This window comes from Acanthaster planci, linkage group LG12, assembly GCF_054643075.1.
Source record: "Acanthaster planci isolate LZ-2023a linkage group LG12, COTS_SCS, whole genome shotgun sequence".
NCBI classification, from domain to species: Eukaryota; Metazoa; Echinodermata; class Asteroidea; order Valvatida; family Acanthasteridae; genus Acanthaster; species Acanthaster planci.
In genome coordinates this window covers 5,365,108-5,385,713 of record NC_141788.1, presented here as the reverse complement: position 1 = coordinate 5,385,713, position 20,606 = coordinate 5,365,108, and the positions used below count along the sequence as shown (strand labels likewise).

General features: G+C 39.5%; 2 protein-coding genes and 1 long non-coding RNA gene across 21 annotated transcripts in view; 2 read left to right on the top strand and 1 right to left on the bottom strand.

Moving 5' to 3' along the window:
• The first annotated feature begins 30 nt into the window (after positions 1–30).
• LOC147797097 (uncharacterized) lies at positions 31–10,872 on the top strand. Of its 3 annotated transcripts, none has more exons than XR_015427300.1 (3): positions 31–97; positions 2,969–8,130; positions 8,458–10,872. It is a non-coding gene; the product is annotated as an uncharacterized LOC147797097 (long non-coding RNA). The 3 variants fall into 3 exon arrangements; XR_015427301.1 differs by having other exon boundaries at positions 2,969–8,567; positions 8,987–10,872; XR_015427299.1 differs by having other exon boundaries at positions 2,969–9,125; positions 10,062–10,872.
• On the bottom strand, positions 1,800–17,206 carry LOC110984361 (ubiquitin-like-conjugating enzyme ATG10). 2 transcript variants are annotated; one of them, XM_022244494.2, is made up of 6 exons: positions 17,023–17,203; positions 10,726–10,911; positions 10,116–10,230; positions 6,037–6,134; positions 3,007–3,113; positions 1,800–2,763 (listed from the first exon to the last, which is right to left on the bottom strand). In XM_022244494.2, the coding sequence occupies exons 1-6, from the start codon at positions 17,125–17,127 to the stop codon at positions 2,673–2,675; spliced, it is 702 nt and encodes a 233-aa protein (XP_022100186.1). In that variant the 5' UTR covers positions 17,128–17,203; the 3' UTR covers positions 1,800–2,672. The 2 variants fall into 2 exon arrangements, with proteins under 2 accessions (XP_022100186.1, XP_086999853.1); XM_087143727.1 differs by lacking the exon at positions 10,116–10,230 and having other exon boundaries at positions 10,716–10,911; positions 17,023–17,206.
• A 1,142-nt stretch (positions 17,207–18,348) lies between these two features.
• The window catches only part of LOC110984389 (single-stranded DNA-binding protein 3-like), a 102,956-nt gene continuing 100,698 nt past the window's right edge, over positions 18,349–20,606 (top strand). For 15 of the 16 annotated variants that reach the window (XM_022244554.2, XM_022244561.2, XM_022244567.2 and 12 more), the window contains exons 1-2: positions 18,349–18,485; positions 18,723–18,795. In XM_022244554.2, the coding sequence (XP_022100246.1) occupies positions 18,409–18,485; positions 18,723–18,795 (150 nt within the window). In that variant the 5' untranslated portion in view covers positions 18,349–18,408. Of the gene's footprint in view, positions 18,486–18,722; positions 18,796–18,919; positions 19,069–20,606 lie in introns of those variants that run through there. The other variant, XM_087143726.1, reaches the window with a different exon arrangement.

Sequence of the window (20,606 nt, the reverse complement as noted above, 5' to 3'; positions counted from 1 at the left end):
TCGTCATGGAGAACCAATCGAACATTGTGATGTGAAGGTATGTCCTGTAGGTGTTTGATTAGTAAGATTTGAGGATAAATATGCACAAATGTACGAGGTGAGCCGTTTTGTTGTTTTATTTAAATTAACACACACCACATAGGCCTATGTTACCTATCGTCTGCCACGCTGTTTGCTGTTCATGTTATGGTTCGCACACGGTATCTAACTTTAAGGTCAAGGGGTCAGGCTACTAGTTATTTAGGGTTCTATCCATACGACAGAATGCCCGCAAAGACCTTCAACTTAACAAGTAGAAACTTTATGAGATACTCCGTGAACTGACAGACCATGGAGGTAGGAAGTAGGGCCAACTTGGAGAGTAAAATGGGGACCACTCTTCCAGATAGTTTTAAGGGAACTCTGGGCCAAACTTTGAACTCAATTGAATCCACGGAAATTCTGTAACCACAGCATTGTTGACCTTTACTTCTCCAACTGCAGTGGAACAAATCTTGAGGTAAGTTCTTGTGAACCGCCATTCCAAAACTAGTCTGAAGAAGTTTAAGGTTTTATGTGGATAAATTATACCAAAAAGATATCTATAGATGAACAATTGGAATTTTACAACTTTGGATCATGTTGAAGTGTGAAATTAATAGTGACAAACATCAAAATTACTTACTTGAGCCAGGTTCTTGTAATGGTGGGTGACAAATTGAACTACATGGTACATAGGCAAGTTACACTTATAGAGCAACTTTTTAGATTGCCACTTACTTGGACAAAAACATCCCTCTAAATAAGCACAGACGCTCCGTTGCAATTTTCAGCCGACTAGGAATCTGAGTTTCTCTTCATCACTGTTTCGAGACATTGGGGTGAAGTGTCTTCTCTTCTCCAGAAAAGGTTTTCAGCTGACTAGGAATTTCAGTTTCTCTTCAGCGTAATGCTGTTGCCAGGAACTTATTTGATTAAAAAAATCCTGACACGAACATGGATGACTTGTACACACATAATACAATGGTCATTGATCAAGACCTTTAAAAACTTATGCCCTTTCCTTTCCCATTCCATTGAATAATTGCTCGTCATTCTGGCTATTGCAATTTGGTCGGGCAACGTTCAAAGTACAAGTATGCCTGCCTCACGATGACCAAATCGGGGAAAGGGGTAGTGATGGGTGTACTTAAGCTAAGTTGAATGTAGTTCTTTCCCAGAATGAAAATTACAGAAAGGTAGAAAATGCCACTGTTGTTTTTCGTTTCCATTAATGGCCTCAAGGGGTGACTTTTGAACTATGAACAAAGACCACACCTCATGACATCCATTTTCCCAGAATGCCACATACCAGGGGCGAGATTGGAGGAAATTTAAATATTCCCAAATAATTACCAGATGTTTTTAGGGCCCCACTGCAGTGTGAAGTCAATGGTATTTATTTTTAGAATGAAACAAGATTTTTTAAAAAATCATAAAGCCACAATAAAAAATCTCGAATTCCACCCCTAAATATTTTTCACCAATTCCCAATTGGTCAAAACCCGTCTGCATTTGCCACTCGCTGAAGTCCATCCACAGCAAGTTTGAAACCTCTATTACAATAACGTGACAGACTCGGGTTAAACTGAGAATTGCCTTTGGTTTGTTCTAGCTCGGCAATTCATTCCACAGAAAGTTTGATTGTGGTTGGAATTCTGCAGGGTGAAAGTGAGGAGTGGAGAGAAAGGTTGTCATGCTTGGACTTACAAGGTTTCAGTCCTTTGGTACAATATTGAGTTTAAATACTGTAAATAAAAAGACTAATACAGCACAAGCAATTCTGTCAATGAGTTATGTCTGCTTTCATTTATTAAAAACAGGTGAAGTAAGAAAATAATGGTTAAATTATTTACCTGATCAGAAGAAGTGAAAAATAAACAACTCTACTGTTTTATACATATAATTAAAATTTAAATAAAAACCTGTTTAGAAATAATTTTTTTTTAATGTTTACATTAACTGAGACTGGAGGGTCTTTGCTTCCAAAGGCAAATTAATGTAAGTTGAGATAAAGTTTACTCCTAACTGTGGAGATGAAAAATTTTCAGATGTAGCAGATGAGGAAAAATCTGAACGAGACACTTTCAGGGGACAAGTTTTCCTGTAGGCAAAGTTTTGGACTGATGTTGAGGGAACAAATGTTTGTTTGGGTCCCCACAACATTCTATGTTTCAACATATCCCACATCTGAAAAGGATTTCAGAGTAACGCCACTTCATTTTTCTCAAGGAATCCATCTAAAATATCAACCAGAGGAAACCCGAATGGATGACTCGTTTTCCTAAAATCATTAAAAGGATCTTGGCCTACTTTTGTGCAACCTTCTCAAACTCATTTGAAACGTGCTGGTAACAGAACGGCCTTGACTGGTGTTGGCCTTGATAGGGTATACTACGATACAAAATGGTGAAATTGGATGACTGATCTTTCCTTCTCTCATCAAGCATATATATCACTTTAGAAGCAACATTTTGAAAAAATTGGTGGCTGATAGTCTAAAAATACGGCAAGGCTAATTAAAATTACTGCCGATTCATAATGCATGTGCGAGTCAGTAGTAATTTTGATGATGTAAAGACACTGTCCCCGTCTACTTACAGAAAAAAATGCGTATAAAGGAAAAAGATGAACTTCTTGGCATATTCTTGACGTTATGTCTTTTCACACAGCTTGGCATACCTCAAAGGTAGCGACAATCCAACCACAGGCCCCACTGAACTCAACCACGTCACCAAATAATTCCTGCAAATGGATGAACAACAGTTAATTACAACAATGATAAGAGAGTGACGAGAAGTAACGAAACCACTTGTGTGATAAACTGAACAGTTTTACCTCAAAATATTGGTGTGAATGGTCAAACCAGAAAAGCAAATCAGGACCCATGAACAAGACATGTTCCAAATGGCTTGACAATCCACTGATTTTGCCTTTGTATTTATAACAGAGAATTTTCACGCCAAACCATGAATAGAAGTTACTGACCTATGCGATGTTGCTGTCTGGGAGGCTGCGTTTAAGACGGCCTTCATCAGATCAGCTGTGTGGCAAGGATGAAGACTGTAAAATGGACGGCCAAGGATGGGATGTTCCTGGTGAAAAGTTACCCCAAAATTATCAAGTCTATTAATCTCGCAATATTTCGACACGGTTTGGTGAAATCTCCAACTAGTATATAGTAGTTGCAACGGTAGTTTGGGGTTATCAGATTTGTAAGTGCAACATTCCAGCAACTTAATTGTATTCACTCACTCAGTGAAACTCTGAAACCAGTCCTCCATTTTTAAGGAGCGCAATTGTGTAGGCCTATAATTATTGTATGAATACACATAGGATATATTATGATCATCATGTCGCAAGCAAGTGCGGCCTGCTTTCAGAACCGTCAAGCCAGCCCAGCATGCAAGCATAGCATGCACACTGTGCATGTACACATGCTTGCATGTGCGTGTATGTCGTGCGCAGTTTCGCTGTACGTGGTACAATCTGTTAAGTGTTTTTATTAGTCAGTAAAAAGTTTTCAGTGACAAGAGAGCCAATCAGTATCGATATTCTTTAAAGGGCGCTTAAGCAGAAAGAAAAGTGCCATGAGCTTTGGTCGTCATGAAAACGTTGCACCGTGCATACATACAGCATGTGTGTGCCCACTGAATTCGCGTAGGAAACCCCCAGTGTCGGACCATAATCAAACGTAAACACTGTCACGTTTGCACGTGCATGCACGCGTGTTGGTTTGATGTTTTCCCATTTTGATTGAGGTAGATTTGTTACAGTCTGCATCAATTGAACAAAGTTGAAGTGCAGTTAAACTTTCAAATCCCCTTCATGGTTTTTTTTTAAAGAAATGCTCAAAGGATAAAAAAGGTACACTTCCACTTTTATTCAAATCAAAGGGATATGTACATGACGTACAACTGTGTTGAATTGTAGGCTGAAACTTACACATGTAACGTTAGTCAGGCCTAAATACTAAACTGGTGTATTTTTTATTCACAAGTATAAAAGTTCTGACTCAAAAGAAAACAAGCACTGAGATGATGGATGTGTTGTAAACCTGTTTCTAACTGAACTAAAACTAAATTAATTTTAAAATTGCCCAGAGAAAATTATAAACCATCAGAGACAGGACAAACAATACAGACCACCAGGGTACATTCCACTTCTTTTAATTGGTTTATTTTAAGGAGAGCAATTTGCTGTCCTGGGAGATTTGAGGAGAGTGATTTACAGCTCTCCTAGTTTTTCTTAAAATGGACTGTGAAACCATGGAAACGGGAAGTGCATCTAAAATAAAAAATGCTGATTTAGCCACATGGTCCTTGTAATTAGTTGTGTGTGCATGCGAATGACACAGTTACCTTACAAACTAAATACTTTGAAAATGAGATTACAGCAAGCAAAGAGCGTTCTGTAGTAACTGCGGAAGTACTTTGCAAAAGTAACTTTCTGGACTTTTTCTATTTGCAGAACGGCAGCTGGCAAACTTCCTCTGTGGGGGAGCACTTCCTAATCCAATCCTGCTTGGGTTGGACTGTATTCTCAGAGCACCAACAAAAACCAAGAAGCTGTAAAGTGGCTGAAAAGAGGCATTTACAGAGAAAATGCGACAGTCCAGACCAGGCAAGGACATGAGTGTGTAGGGTGGGAGGGGGCAATTCACAGCACTACCTCATTTAGCCACATCTACACCTGTCTACCTGTCCACAGGACAGGCATGAACCATTTTTGGCAGGCAACTTTGGCTTGAGCAAATTTTACAACCAGCCCCCCATCCTTTACATAAATTTTTAACAGCAGTGAAGAAATTTTTTATCTTTCTTTGTAAAATACTGGGTACAATGGACACATGGGCTTAGACAACACTAGGGGAGTCAGTTTGAAAGTTCTGACTGACACTGGGCAGGCAGGTTTTGAAGTCTTCGGTGGACAGGCAAATATTTAATTCCAATTGAAACACTGATTCATGCCATGAAAGCCCTCATTCAAGAGCTCAAACTTTCCCGACACATTTTTCAGGAACAGGTTTTGCCCATACATATAATTTTCACTGTATACTCAGTGCTTTATCCGAGAGCTTGCGGCAAAATTCACAAGCTTACTTGGGTGGGACTCGAACCCACGACATCTTGCTTCTGACTGGCTTACTGAAGCAATACTGCAATAATGGAATGATACTGGTTACCATACCAGTGACATTTAGAACGAAAAGACAATATGAACGGATCTTGGTACCTGTTTAGTACCTTTTAAAGCGCCTTTCCATAGTTACGTTTTCATGGTGCATTGAGTACATGATGCATTCATGCATTTCACTTGCAAAGACTCAAAAATCTACTCCAATCACTGGGAGCAATTTTGACAGGTAAGTAATGCTTGGGGCAAGTGTAGCTTTAAGATCATTGATTTTAATCTGTGAGTGAAAAAAATTGCACACGGGACAACAAAATATATTTATTTCAACAAAATGTGTTATGGGCCTACCCATTCCTCAACGCTATTTATATAAAATCTTTTGGCCACCTCAAGTGGTGCTGGAGTTAGTTTTGTGACATTAGTTGTGTCGCATAAAAGTAAGAGATAATATAAGGAATGTGTATGAGTGCAGTGGTAAGAATTATTTCATGAGATGACAGATGAAATGTTTGATTCTATAAGGTGAAGCTAGATGGAATGGAACATTTCGTCTATCACCTCATGAAGTTATTCTTACCACTGCAAGAATGTGAAACATTTCAGTATTTGTTTTAAACAATACCTGCATGAATCTTCTCCTGCTGGGAAAACAAACAGGTCCCGCTTAATGCTAGACTAGTTTTGGTTCTAATATTATTTTCCTCGTTCTTACTGGGAATGAGATATATGAAATTAGGGTGGAGCCAGTCAAGTGAAATGAAGAAGTTCTATTCAACAGGTGCGGTTGAATAGAACAAATAATTTAATGACACATAATCCACGATTCACCAACCACATGACAGGGATTTATGCAGGTATTGTATAAAGGAAAGTGTTTCATACTTGCTGAGTGATGAAGGTCCAACGTTCACTCTGTAGCCTCTTCTGATAGTGAGAAGGAACTGACCGCCAAACTTCATCAAGACTCAAAATCTTACCATCTGTGGCAGAAAGAGAGGGGCGGGTGACGTGAGAAAACAAGAAAATAAGAGAGCGAAAAAAAAAAAAAAAAAAGAACTGAAATATTTGACAGTCGTTAGAAGGTAAGAGGGAAGAGGAGAACAGAATGGAGATGAATACAAAGCACACAGTGAGGTGGCACACAATACGTATTGAAGGAATATTAGATTCATCCAAATTCAAGTATGAAATACCGTAGTTTAAAGCTAGTGGCTGATGGCACGGTAATTTGATTTACCAGCAAGCCTATAATTAGATTTCATGTCAATGACCGATTCGCGGTATTTTTAAGTCTTTCCAAAATGTCCTTGATCTTTATTACAGTAGCACTTATAGACTATTTTCCACATGAATGTGATTTGAAACTGATGTCATGCCATGCTTCATATATGCAAATGAATGTACGGCAGCTGGTTTGTAATGAGGCATGCACAAGCATTTCTCTAGATTTCCAGAAATGGAAAGAAACTGCATGTAAAATCGAAATGGAAAAAGTGAAGTTAATTTAATCTGCGTAAAGCCTAATCACTACTTATAAGTAATCCTTCTTATCACTAACAGAAATGCTATAATTTCACCCAACTCAGCTGAAATTTTTTTTTTGAGGGGGGTGGGATTGACCAGGCTGAAAGCATACAATTATTACTGTTGCTTTGTTTTCTCGACAGACATAGCATCACCCTTATGTTAAGTAGGACTCCAAGCTAGGGCTTTGGACCCTGGGCGGTTCAACAGCAGCCAGGTCTAAATATAGCAGCTAATTTGCATATTTGCCCCGGCTGGGTTCTCCAGCCGTGCTCATATGTGTGGAAAAATGTACACAGTGCCCGAAATGCAGGCAGCAATATGTAGTCAGTATAAATTATGTAAGTGCACAGCCCCTTAAAAATTAAACACCAAAGGGACTAGACTATCTATATTTCCTCTGTGAATTAATCCTGTATGAATCAGTTGACTACCTTTGAAATTGAAATCCATACAAAATTTTACATGATATATTGGCTATAATTTTTGGTGGTTGGGATACACAGTGAACCTGTTAACTCACGTAATGGCACTCAGTCATCTAATCTGAAGTGATTAGGATATATGCTGGTTTGCATTGAGCAAATAGTAAAACTTTTTTTTTCATTAAATGCCATCTGATGTTCTGCCTGAATTGAAAAATGAACAGTTTCACCAGAAAAAACTGACAAATCAACGGATATCTAAAAAGATTAATTACACCAATTTTTACGAGAAACCTAACTGCAAAAAAATGAAACTTGGAAAGGAATTTCAATATTTATAGATAACATAAACACTTATCTTCTGTTTTGCATTGCACTATTATAATCACACGTACAAGCGCAGTATAGGCCAGCAAAGTAAGAGAAAAAAGAAAGCCAAGCCATACATGACTGATTGGATTAGCAAGAATTACCCTGCATTATAAGTAAAGGATACCAGTAGATGAAAGAAAAGAAAAAACCACTCAACACAAGGACTTGATAATCCTATAGCTACATTTATCCCTGGTTGTGGTAGCAGGTTTCCAAAATGCCATGGAAGTTAACCCTAACATTCCTGAATCCTCAAATTTTAATATGATTTTGCACAAAGCGTTGGGAGTTAGGGTTAATGAGAGAAACTAAAGCTTGTCCAATATACTATTCATGGCACCTCTCGTTTCATTTTTTGGGGTGCCATTTCCAGAACTTGAAATCTGGTGGTGGCCACGCAGCAATCCAAATGCCAGCAGCCAGATGTGCAATGGGCTTGCCCTTTTTATTTTGCAAAGTGTTTTGCACTCCACCAGCATTTTGATCAGAAGCTCTTCGCAGCGCTGGCAGAGTTTAGATTAATTCCCTGGAGATGCTGGCAATCGACAAAAGATTTTTTTTTGGCTGCAGCTCCTTTTGTGAAGGGCTGGGACTGCGTTACTGATGCTACCTTCAGCAAGATTTTTTTTTGTCCTCCTTTGGAAGGTGAAGACAGGTGTGTAAGTTTTTACATTATGCTAATCACAATGTAGACATGAAAACGTGGGCCAAAAACTGTTAAGTAGAGAGTTTTTGTCGGCATTTTTATAATAACAGATGAAGAAATTTTATCAAAAATGATAATTGCCTCTAAATTTGGTTGGAATTTGAATTCTTTTTCAGGATCAGATGTGCAAGAGCAACGAATGATGGTGTACATGCATGTATTTATGAGTATTAAAAAAATATCAAGCCCAAAATGAAAAATATTCTTATTTTGAAAAAATTGATTTTATAACGAGCAGAAAAACATAAAGGCCAGAACACGATCTACTCCCTACAGACTGCAAGCTACTGGGAAATGCTTTGCTTGGATGAGTACTTAGCGGTGTCAGAGGGAGTGAGTCCCACTGATGGACACAAGCAGCATCTCCTGGAGGGCCAAGTCAACAGGTTGCAAACGCATACATTGACCCGTTTCCACCTCAGTCGGCAGCAAAAGGCACCGGTCCCTGTGCTTCATAATCAACTAATATTTCACGCACATGTTAAGTGCTATTGATTTTAACCATGATGTAATCAATTGTTTTTCTCTCTTCTGTTTATGTGAAAGTAGTGGCTGACTGGATTACAGTGCTTAACAGCTGTGCAATCACGACGCCAGTTTTTTTTTTCACTTGACAATTTTTCTCTGTTGGTCTTGAAATCACGGATAAAAATTTCACCATAACAAATGTGGAAATCTCCAGGAAGACAAAGAATACCCATGAATGTTTGCTTAATACACCACATTCATGTACTGAATCCAGAATATTCAAAGCACCAAACAGCACCCAACAGTAAGATCCAGAATTCAACATTGATCTTTCCAGAATTCATTGCGTCCTTGACTTCTTTTGAAACTGAGCATGAGCAGCCAACTCTGGTGTACCGACTTGTGACAAGAATCTGGTCAGCAGTTTGCCCTGAACTCAGGTGATCTGTGCACATATTTGTCCTCCAATTAAAAATGTGAGTGATTGATTGTAATTGACTGAATGTTTACCCGAGCAGGCTAACTTGACAGGTGTCAACCCGAAAATCCATTTAGCAATGTTGACTGTCATTATTTCAATAAATACTGAGTGCTCTACTTTAAAGATGCCCTTCAAGGGTTGTTTTATGAAACTGAGGAAGGGAGAGCCAGCGGTAAGCTTATCATGCTTACATTGCTGATGAGTAACCTAAAACATGAGCTTTTAATGAAGCATCCCCAAATCATAACCAGCTCAGTCGTCCATAGCAAGCCTCACTGGTTGGTGCTGACGGGTTTCAATCATTTCCCCTTACATTCCCCCAACTTTGTTTGAGTTCATTACAAGTAAGTTTTGTTTTATGTCAGATGAAAAATCACTCTGATAATACTTCAGTGCAAACGAAACGAGAGCTCAATGTTAAAATTACGATTGCTGATTTGAAATTAGCAAGTTCAAGCGCTAACTATAGTTTGACCAACACTGCCCAAATGATGGATGGTTTGGACCCCATGTAGTCAACCATTTGGAACCAGACCAAAGGGCATGATCATACCATTTATTATCAACAGGTTATGTGATTAGTCAGTGTGGAGGGAGGGTACCATTCACATGAAAATACCGGTAAAGAGATGTCACTGACCCATGTATACTATAAGAGCTGTAGCCATCGGCAAAATGTAAAGTAATGATTGCAAAAACAGTCCAATTAGGGCCATTTGAATTTGGTTGTACTGAACATGTACATTGTTGACCAGTGGTCAAACCTTAGTTCGTGCCCAAACTAGCCTAAATCTGACATCTTAACTGACTACATCTTAACTTACCCTAAACCCTGTGTGCATTGTGAAACAAAAAAGAATCTTACTGAACTGGACAAGACAAGATCCTTAATCTGAAATAATAATCGATATCCGGGTTATACTGCCTGCAGTCAAAGGGTACAGCAGTTCAAAAATGTGGGAGTCTTTTCAGGAGGACAACAAACCTTCATGGCAGGCTGAGAAGTAGAGGGTAGGAACGCTGAAGCTGTGATTGTACACAATGTGGTAGTCAAACCGGCACACCCCGACTGCTGCCTGACCATCTGGTGTTCTCGAGTCCTAAGGGATTACAGGTGCACACACATGTACGAAGAATTGTTCCACTTCAACCTGCTGACCAGCATGTGGTGTATTGCATTAAATTCCCAACACACTCTTCTCCTTTTTCCCCCGTCATAAATGTCACTTTTTGAATCTTTAGTATTTTATACCAGGCACAAACCTTTGCCACTCAAAGTGTTGATTGTTATCCTCTCATTAATGGATATGGAATTATTTTTAACAGGAGTGATGAAGTGAAAGGAAGTATAATTCAACTTACTAATTTACCCCAAATACCTGACCGCCAAATTCAAAGCAGTGCAAATGTGCATGCATGTTGCTATCTCCTTTCAAAAAGGTTTTGAAAGCCGAAAAAAATTTGATACATGTACTATAAAATAAAATGCTACAGGTTAAAAAATTGCACTGAAAATTAATGTTAATGGAAAAATGGTAAGATTTGAAGGAAGGTACATAAACATGTATCTTACTCCAAAACTTACCATTTCTTACCACATCCTCATCACCATCCTCTGGACAATCTTCTTCCTCCTCTCTATTCCTTGGTGCTGCATCAGTTCCTGTTTCTTCCGGCTGTGCAGACTCACGAAGACCTTTCGTGCTTCCAGCGTCAGCGATATGTGGTGCCCTCAGGACATTCCGTTTAACGAGATACGGACAGCCCCGTAGAGCGAGTGCCTGAAACATCAAAGGGAGAATTTATTACGGTAAAATCAGTCATGTTATACACCTGTTTGCTTTTAATGGGAATGCGGGGAATAACTCCATTCAGTTATCGATGGCACTGTTAATTTCACTGATCAAGATCAAAATAGCTGATTGGTTTTTCATTGCTGCACGAATAATATCTTGATATTTAGAGGGTAGCGCACCAAAAAGCAACCGTGAACATGCGGTAAACGTAAGGGCAAATGTCAAGAAGCCAACAGTTGTGCAAACCCTGCAATATTATAACACAGATCTCGGCACAAATTGAGTTCCTAACACAATCAATGTCTATCACGCACCTCATTTTTCTTCACTCCCAATCCCTTCTTGTTAAGAGCGAATACTGTGGTGCCCTGCCCCACCCCCTCGGGGGAGGAGGGGAGGGGAGGATAATGCTGGCTTTGCTCCCGCAACCAGAGAGCAGCATCAGCTTCCCATAATTACATTACGCACCATAGCTTGGGGCCAGCATTATTAAATGGCTGGTTACCAATTGCTGCTAATAACGGCACGTCTGATATACAGGCAGGTTCTATTGTGTGAGTCGAAACCCTTACATGGCAAAGCTGATAGATGGTAGATTTGGTAGATCAACCAGATACGACAGATGGGAGTGCTGTGAATGTAAACTGCTAATAAATAGGACAGGGCAGAGTTGGGAAGGGGGTATATTGTGCTAATCTGTCTACATGTATCTGTGGTAATAGAATTTTTGGAAGTGAGTTCAACAGTAGTGTTTGTGTACACTGCAATGGGGACAGTATGACACATGTAAACGAACCATTTACCATCCTAGTACATTTCACCTCTTTAAACACAGATCACAAAACTGAAATTTTGTAAGAATAATCTACAAACATTTAGCTTTTCTGTGCTTTCCTTTCCTTTACTCAGTAGAAAGTTTAAAGATACATGTAGATGTACCGGTACACGTAATGTAATTTTCTAAGAGAACATCGTAATGGCTTTGATGTTTCATTACATGGAACAGCAACAAAGATTTGGGAGACGGCTGTTCCTAAATAAGCCCATCTGTATAAACATTACATACATGTACTTCTAATATCTACGTGTACATGTACGTGCAAGATTTTCACCTACATGTACTGTATATTGACACCTCCATTTACAAATTGCATTTTTTTCAAAATTTAAGAAGAGCTACACATGTATCATGGTTACTGTCGTGCTAGAAATGTGCCAGGATCCCATCAGCCACATTCACGTAAAGCCCTTTTCCGTAAAAATATAGCAATTCTGCCTACCTGTTCAAACAAGTGTGCAGATATTGTACAACTTTATACACAGTACAGTTGCCACTTCTGGCCCTTATAGATTATAAATGGGTTCAGTTTTCTCTTACAAAGAGCACATTTCTGAATGACAACAATTTCACCCGTTAGAACTCCATCAGAAAGATGTGAGAGGCCACACTTTTTGAGTTTTGCTTCACGCTTGAGGTTTCCACACTTAAATATGTTAAGGAAGCAGTTTACGGGCAAAGTACATGTATATTACAACACAGGGGGCCGACTGTATATACTTGAAAGATTTTTTGCTGTGTGCCAACTTTATAGGCAAAGGAGACAATGGACAACATGGAGGGGTTCAGAGGGCCACTGGCTCGGAGTAGCAGGGTCAGAAATAAAAAATCCAACCCACTAAAAATGTGAGATTTCAAATGGAAATGTGGACCATTGTGTAAAGGTATAGCTTTGTGATGCACTCATTGATAAATGTACACGTACGTGGTGACCCATGATTGCGTTCTAGTATTCAAATCTCACAAATAATCTGGTTTCTTTTTTTTTCTGAGAAACCTGCAAAAGGTCTGCTGAGCCCACAATTTTTCTAAATTTTTTCGAAACTAAAAGGTGAAAAAACCCAACACCAGCACCAATATTGTAAAATTGTAGGATGGATTAATTATAAAAGGAATTGTATTCCCGCAAGACTAATGAATAAACAATTCTTTGAACTTCAGATTATAAGGTTGGAAATGATACCATATTTTGTGTCATTATGTGTTTTATGGCTGTCTATTCCATGGAACTGCCCTTTTGAAAATGTATGTCTTCAGTTTCACACCCAAGTGTATATTAAACAAACAAAAAAACAAACACCCCAACAAACAAACAAAAAAGGATTTTCAATGATTTGAAGAACACAAGCACAGCTTTTGACTCAAATTTATTATCTGATAAACTGAAATGAAAATCTTGGGGAGATTATGAAATTTCAAGAGAATACTAGCTTCACAAAACACAAAATTTCTGGATGTCCATTAAACACAAAATGACCAATTGGGGAGTGGAGTTGTTTACATGTACTGAGATTTTGTTTCGGCCATGGGCCTATCACCTAAAAAAATGCAAACAAACGAAGACAATCTGCCAGTTTTTACCAGATGCAAGGTTCAAAGACATAATGTGGCTTAGAGGATGAGACAAATTTTTTGAGAAGTCTCATTTTGCAAATTTTGTTCTTCCTTTTTTTTTCATTTTTCTTCTGTTTTCTTATTTAGAAAGGAGAACGGAAGGAGTCTTATATGTGCTGATTGGTGCACAAAAAACCCCAAAACAAAACCACAAAAACGAGAGTGCAACACAAAGCTCCTAATTGGTTAAACTTTATCAGGACCTCTCAGAGAAAGTTTACAGCCAGTACCATAGGTATTCAGGATTCTTAAAGGTATGAAAAGATATTGTAAGTGAAGGTATTGCACACCCAACATGTACTTTATGAGTAGTAATGTTTTTGATCTTTGTTGGCTATTAAGGCTCTACTCAATTCTTTGAGTGGTTCCGCACTGTTGACCATGCTCTGCCAGGAGAACAAGCTCTTGCACAAGGGGAGAAAAAGTATAATTTATGTGACCTTTAGAATACCCAACCTGGCTTCATGGAAGAAGCAAGGGGGGGAGGAAAGGGACTTGTGGGCATACATGTACATGCACAGAGGACTGATTTTCTTGTTTAAGCCTCTTAAAGACAAAAAAACGTTACAACTGATGGAAGAGAGAAATAGCTGTACCTGCACTAGTAACTTTCAAACCAATCCCCCCTTGATGTAAGAAAGGAGACTAGGTAAGACAGGTCTAGTAGCAATAGGCACCTCAGTCCAAGGTTGCCATAAGATGAGACAAGATGTGAGAGAGGTATTCAAGGAATCAGAGGCATATATGTGGGAGCGTGTGAAAGTATAAACTCACACTATTTTCCTACCCGACCACCAAAATCCTGCATTTCTCTGGTTTGCTCTTAGTCTGTTCATTGTCCAAGCCCATAATGATCTTGGCGCCACATAGTGAAAGATCCCTCTGCATAATGTTAACATGCTGCAGAGTTACTGAATTAGTTACAGTGGAAACAACGGGGCATTTCTGTAGAATGACACAATTTAGTATGTATGGGGCTGTTCACACATGCCAAAGTGAATTTGTAAAAAAAAAAGTTAGAACATAACTTTATGGACTACGGCACAATTTATGGATGCAACATACCTGTACTTGTATGTAAATTTACGGAATACAACATATTGTATTAGGGGCAATAACTGTTGGACTTCAGCATGATTTACGGACTGCAACATATCGTATTAGGGGCAATAACTGATGGACTTCAGTATGATTTACGGACTGCAACATATCGTATTAGGGGCAATAACTGATGGACTTCAGTATGATTTACGGACTGCAACATAAATAATGCACCATAACATGTAACTGATGAGCTACAACTTATGGAAATGGACGACTACAAAAACATAACCTCCACACTACAACATAACTACAATGCAACTGACGGAGATGTTGAATTCTTACTGCTAAGGTCGTCTTGTCATTTAGTTGTGTAAGATGGCTACAAATGATTTCAGTATGTGTACTGCCAACCTTAAATTTCAATCCATGTAATGGTCTGACCTTCCCCAAACTATTAACCCTAACCCCCTAGGCCCTTTTTGCTAGGGACCTTCCTCAATCCTCCCAAATCCTCCAATTTTGGGGTAAAAAAATTGGATTCTCACTCAATCCTTCGAAATCCTCCAAAATTTCTTGAAAATGTTACTTGGAGGTGTGCCTACTGCCTCAATCCTTCAAATCCTCCAGCAATTCCTGTCATTATGTTGAAGCAGAGCAAATGGCATTCTTGAGCGGTGTGGTTAATTCAAGAGAAATATCGGGCTGAGTTTATGCATGACTGAGTAAGAACAACACAAGGTCTAACCCACGACCTTCACGAGGTTAGGGTTAATGTGGAATTTTACAGAGATTGACTCATTTTTCCTGGATTTGAGCCCCCAACCTCATGTTCACTTGTCACAGACTCTTACCAACCTCTGTGAGATTTGGGTTATGTTTTGTGACCTTTTAGACAGGTGTGTAGATGGAGTATAAGGGTCACTGAATGCTGGTTGTGACTTGTCTAGCTTTTCTAGAATCTTTCAGAGCAGTCTGAAGTCATTCACTATATGACTGTATCTTCAACCTCAACTACCCTACGTCCATCAAAACTCCACCCATAGGTTTTGTCAAATTTTGGCTGATTCAGTATGTCACAACATGAACTTGTTAAAATTTGTTGCATTGAGGAACGATGGCCTAAGGTGATTTTGGAGCATATGGCTTAGTGGCTAGGGTTTGTAACTTCTGATCATAGGGTCGGGGGTTCGAATTCAACAAGTGGCAGTACATTGGGACCTTGGGCAAGTCACTTTACCTCTATGTGCCTTTCCCCACTCGAGAGTAAATGGGCACCTGTGAGGGCAGTTATGGTTGGTCATGTTGTTTTGCACCTGATATGACAGCATCAGGCTAGTATACTCTCAAGGGAGCTGAGATGGTTACAGGAATGTTCAGATGTTGCGAGCCCAATAAGGAGGGATAATGTAGCAGTGCCTTTGAATTACAGGAACTTCTGGCCTGGAAGTTTTTGAAAAATGGAGATGGATAATAATAATTTTTTTATCACAACTGATTTCCAAAAACAGCAGATGGATCTTCTGCCACTTCTGGATATGTTTTGTGTCAAAACGAACAGACTGTCATCCCATTTAACAGGTTTTTAAATACTTGTAAATGGAATTATTCAAAAGCAAAGTCGTTCCAGGCTTACTGTTTAAAACAACAAGATACCATAACCATCCTGTGCACAAACCGAGATGAGACTGGTCTGAGAACCTTTCTGAGTAAATACTTCCAAATTTTCCTTGCTAAATTTGACATTTTAGATTTTGTTATCACCTTCTGATGGCTGACACATGTATGTATGTCACTGCAAGGGAAAAATTAGTGATGTTTGCATACCGGGCTTTTAGTCTTACCTGTAGGCCTTTTGTTTTCCCTTATTTAGCCTAGGCCCATTTGACTTGCCCACTCCCAGAGCTGTGAGGTTTGTTGAGTGCGGCAGACAACGGCGAACCCCACAGTTCTGGGTTTGGACTAACATCCATCACATACCGGTACAATGCCTGCAGACCGTATCACAGTATAGTCACAAGGTCCATCATTACTACCAGAACTGTGGGGTCCGAATGTCCGACGTCTGCCCCACTCTCACGTTCCTAGTCCCCAATTTCGTTGCCAACTGTCATCTCTGATTGGTTTTCAGTGGCCAAATATGGGACCTAGTGACTTCTGGTGATGGCAGGTAGGCCTAAGGAATAGCCTGATTAATTTTGCTGTAAAACTAGGCCTATAGTATAGTATTTATCAATATACTTTAGTCCATCAATATACTTTAGTCCATGCACAAAGCTGAATGAGCAGGACTATTTTCCTATTCATACAACCGCGCAAAGTACGTTCTTCACGAAACGGATGAAGTGCAAAGTAAGGCTCTTTTCCAAATGTCAACCGGTCAGTGCTACAAATTGTAGGCCTACAAAGTATCTAGTACCATGAGTAGGGCCTACATGATAAATCCGCTACGTCCGTACAGCCACGGCGAAATATTGTACTAGGCTTAACACGCTTAAACACTTGGGTTGAATAGGCCTAGGCTAACTTGAAAACTTAGGAAGAACTACCATAAGGCCTACAGTGATTGATGCAGATCACAAGCACATAAACACATTACACACCTCTGCGTCCCGAAGCTCCCAGCCATCTTTAAGAAGACTGGACACTTGCAAAAACTCAGAAACATTTCTTCCAAATTCTTCACAACTCACGGTCCCATCCGCCATCTTTTGTGAAAGGTCACGCGTGAATGCATTTCACGTATGCACATATTTGTCTTCAGGCCAATGCACGCACACACACACACACCGTACCACAATGAGTGATCTCGAAGGGAGTAAGTAAAGCAAAACTAATACCGAGAAAATCCTAACCATTGGTTTTCATAACTCCGCCCCCCATTTTGGTTCCATAGCGGTTTCTAATTTTGTACTATGTATACATGTACATGTACATATATCTGAACATGTACAGTACATGTACAGTACTTCTGCAACACCAACTCTCACGCTCTAGCGTCTGAGTGCGCGTTTCTGGTGAGGGTATACTTTACACACATGTACTTGTACATGTAGTCCATGTGCAATGTACTTTACATGTACACATGTTAACATATTCACATGTCCACAACCCACATGCATAAGTTCGTGTACATGTACGTGTACAACAAGCGCTTGCGGTTACTCGCAGTGTGTCGATTGAGCTCTTTGTTTCAATTAAACTTGCGTTATACAGTGGCGCTCACTGGCAGACGTTAGTGCGATTTAACAGCTTATAGGAGGAGGTAGCGGGAGGACGAAAACCATAAACATTTTGACGAAAAGTTAAAAAAAACTACTTCAGTAGAACTGAACCACGTAGATATTTCCTCAAAGCATTTAATTTAATAAGTGTTTAAAAGTTACGCCCATCAATTACCCTAAATTACGCATGTTTCGATGAGGTAAACTTATCTAACTCCCATAGTTTCTCATTTAGGACGTGTTTTTCATGGTGACAAACGCGGTTACTTTCTCTTGTTAAAGTAATTAAAAATAAATGAACGTATTTTAAGTTATGTTCCGGAAATGAAATTAATGACAAAGTGCGGCCGACAAAGCGCTGTCGTTCAGACGCCCGGCAAATGCTCGTAAGTGATTATCCATCTGTCAGTCTATATCAGGCCGTATTTTCGATTTCAGTCAATGTTAAACTGAGAATTGTCTTGAATGCTCAAGAAAGTATACGCCAGGTACATTAATTTTAGTAAAAAAAACGAGTTCACAATTGTGTCATTCTCGCCGAGAAAATCTGGCTGAAACTTCACAAAATGAACCCGCCTAAAACTTCGCTGATAAATTATTATGAATGAACGCTGCTTGTAATCCAGTGCCAGCATCCAACGGTTTCTATTCCCCCACAATATTCTTATCGGGTGACCAATCATGGGCTGAAAATGAACGGGTCATCAACTTGTTGCCATGGGACCGGGGTCATAGTCAGCCCTGATTACTTGACAGGTGCGTGACATGACAGTTCAGCTCCCCAGCATGTTCCCTAAAGGAAAGGGTTCTACTGTACCTTCAGACAGCCAAGCAAGGGAAAAGTAAGTTTCTGTTCATTTTTCGCTCATTCTGATCATAAATTTGGAATCTACGGGTATGTTTTGATGTGGTTTGATGCCAAATTCGTTGCGATTTGACCTAAGAATCACACAGAGAGACGTGTTTTGAAAGGGATGCCCCCACTTTTCGCTGTTCCATTTACTGTGCAGTACCTGCACATCTCCCTCCGTTGAACTCAGAAAATGACCAATTTTCTCTCTTTTTGCTGCTTTACACAGGTTAGCTCTCTATGTATACGAATATTTACTCCATGTCGGGGCACAGAAAAGCGCACAGACATTTCTGTCGGAGGTGAGTTGATGACATTCGTGGGTCGGTCGGTGCAATTGGCGGGGTACATCTCCATGTTGGATTTCATTGACTGCACGGACCATACGTTTTGTGTATAAATGCATTCATCGTGTACACTGCCCATGTGTGCATGTGGATTGAGTACAATGGCGAACGCCATCTAGTGCCCGCATAGTAAACCAACGCGATGGAGTGCTGAGCACATGCATCGCGCATTGTATTTAACTGCATTGCATATTTTATCAGATTTTGAAATAAGTTCTACACACTAAGGCAAGAATATACTATCATTCTTACAGCATTTTGTAACTTTCGTAGCTTTTTGGTCCTGTTTCTCCTTTCTTTCCTCTGACCAAGTTCCACATGTTACATTCGCATGCTTACTTGTAAGTTGTAGATCGCACAGTATCTTACTTATCAACCATGTTATCATCGGTGCTCATACTCCTGAGTTCAAAGGAGAATTTTCTGTTTTTACTGAGAGACAAGTTAGGTGCGTAGTGGTGATAGATGAAGTTTGTCTTTGTGGAAATTGATCAATTTTGACTGGTCATGTAATACTGACTGTGGACACATGCACATCCAGAGGGAAACCGTCAAAGCACCGAACTTCATGTTACTGAAACTTGTAATGTGGCAAAATGAGGATTTTTTGAAATGCCCTGGTGTAAAACAACTATCGATGTGACATGGCCTGTTGATGGTGGGGCGATGGGAAGGTGGCTCAAACTTTGCCTCTACATGTACAAAGGTACCACCCCACCGCGACATGTTGTACTATTGTACCCCTCAGATATTCGTAAAATAATTTGCTTTAAAATATACAAGATGATCAGTTTGAGTCAAGCGTCCTGAATTTACTTCATTTATTGAGCACTCTGTAATGGAAAGGAACCTTACTATTTCACTATACATGTAGCCTCACTTTAAAAGATATTTTTTATTTGGAGGATCAATTTTTTTAATCCATAATTGGACCACAATGCTGGCAATCTACAAATTTTCTGCATTACATCATCTTTGCTCCCACCATGTTAACTTTTTAGACTGTGTTTGCAGAGATTGCCCCACCACTTGCATGAGGAATATACATAAAATAGAAAATAAAAGTAAAATTCTATAACAAATTCCTCGGAAATTAATTGTAAATTGACTTCTTTTGACTCTCTGACTAAAAGATACTTAAAACAGGAATAAATATGTGCTTGGTTGGTACCGGCCAAGCACATATATTTATTCCCTTATTAACTGAATGCACCGAGTCAGAAATTTCAAGCAGTTTTGAATTAAAAAATGAACTGTTTTAAGGTATGCTTGAACTACACAGTTCATTCCGAAGTTCCAAAACGCATTTAAACATGGCAGGCAGTGGAAAAAAGGCCCATTTAGGTGGAAAAGAATGAAATCAACTTGTTCAAGTTGTCTGAAAGTTGCACGAACAATTGGGAGGATATATCAGGAAATACCTTCAGTATGTGAGAGACTCCATTGACATTGACATCACACGAGGAGGCCCAGTCCTGAGCGCTCAGTACACTGTGAGAGTTAACTGGGCTACCAGCCACTATACAGCTGTCTGCAAGCTCAGTAAAGAGGGCGTACATGTATTAAATGTATTTTGGATTCTCCTTCCCAAAGCAGACCTTTTTCACAGTTCATACTGGTATATTTAAACTGGCTCTTTATACCATGTCTCTGTTAACTAAAGTGCCGTGCCCTGTATAGCTGGACTGTGTGATTCTGTACTTTCAAGAAAGGTAACTTCAATACTTCGATATGAAACCAGCAAAGCCTTGGCAGTGTTTTCCACT

Coding starts and splice junctions, on each gene's coding strand:
- LOC110984361 (XM_022244494.2), bottom strand. CDS start 17,127: ATGGCGGATGGGACCGTGAGTTGTGAAGAATTTGGAAGAAATGTTTCT. Junction 10,231..10,725: donor AGGATGGTGATGAGGATGTG/GTAAGAAATGGT, acceptor GTAATCCCTTAG/GACTCGAGAACACCAGATGG. Junction 6,135..10,115: donor CTTCTCAGCCTGCCATGAAG/GTTTGTTGTCCT, acceptor TTTCTGCCACAG/ATGGTAAGATTTTGAGTCTT.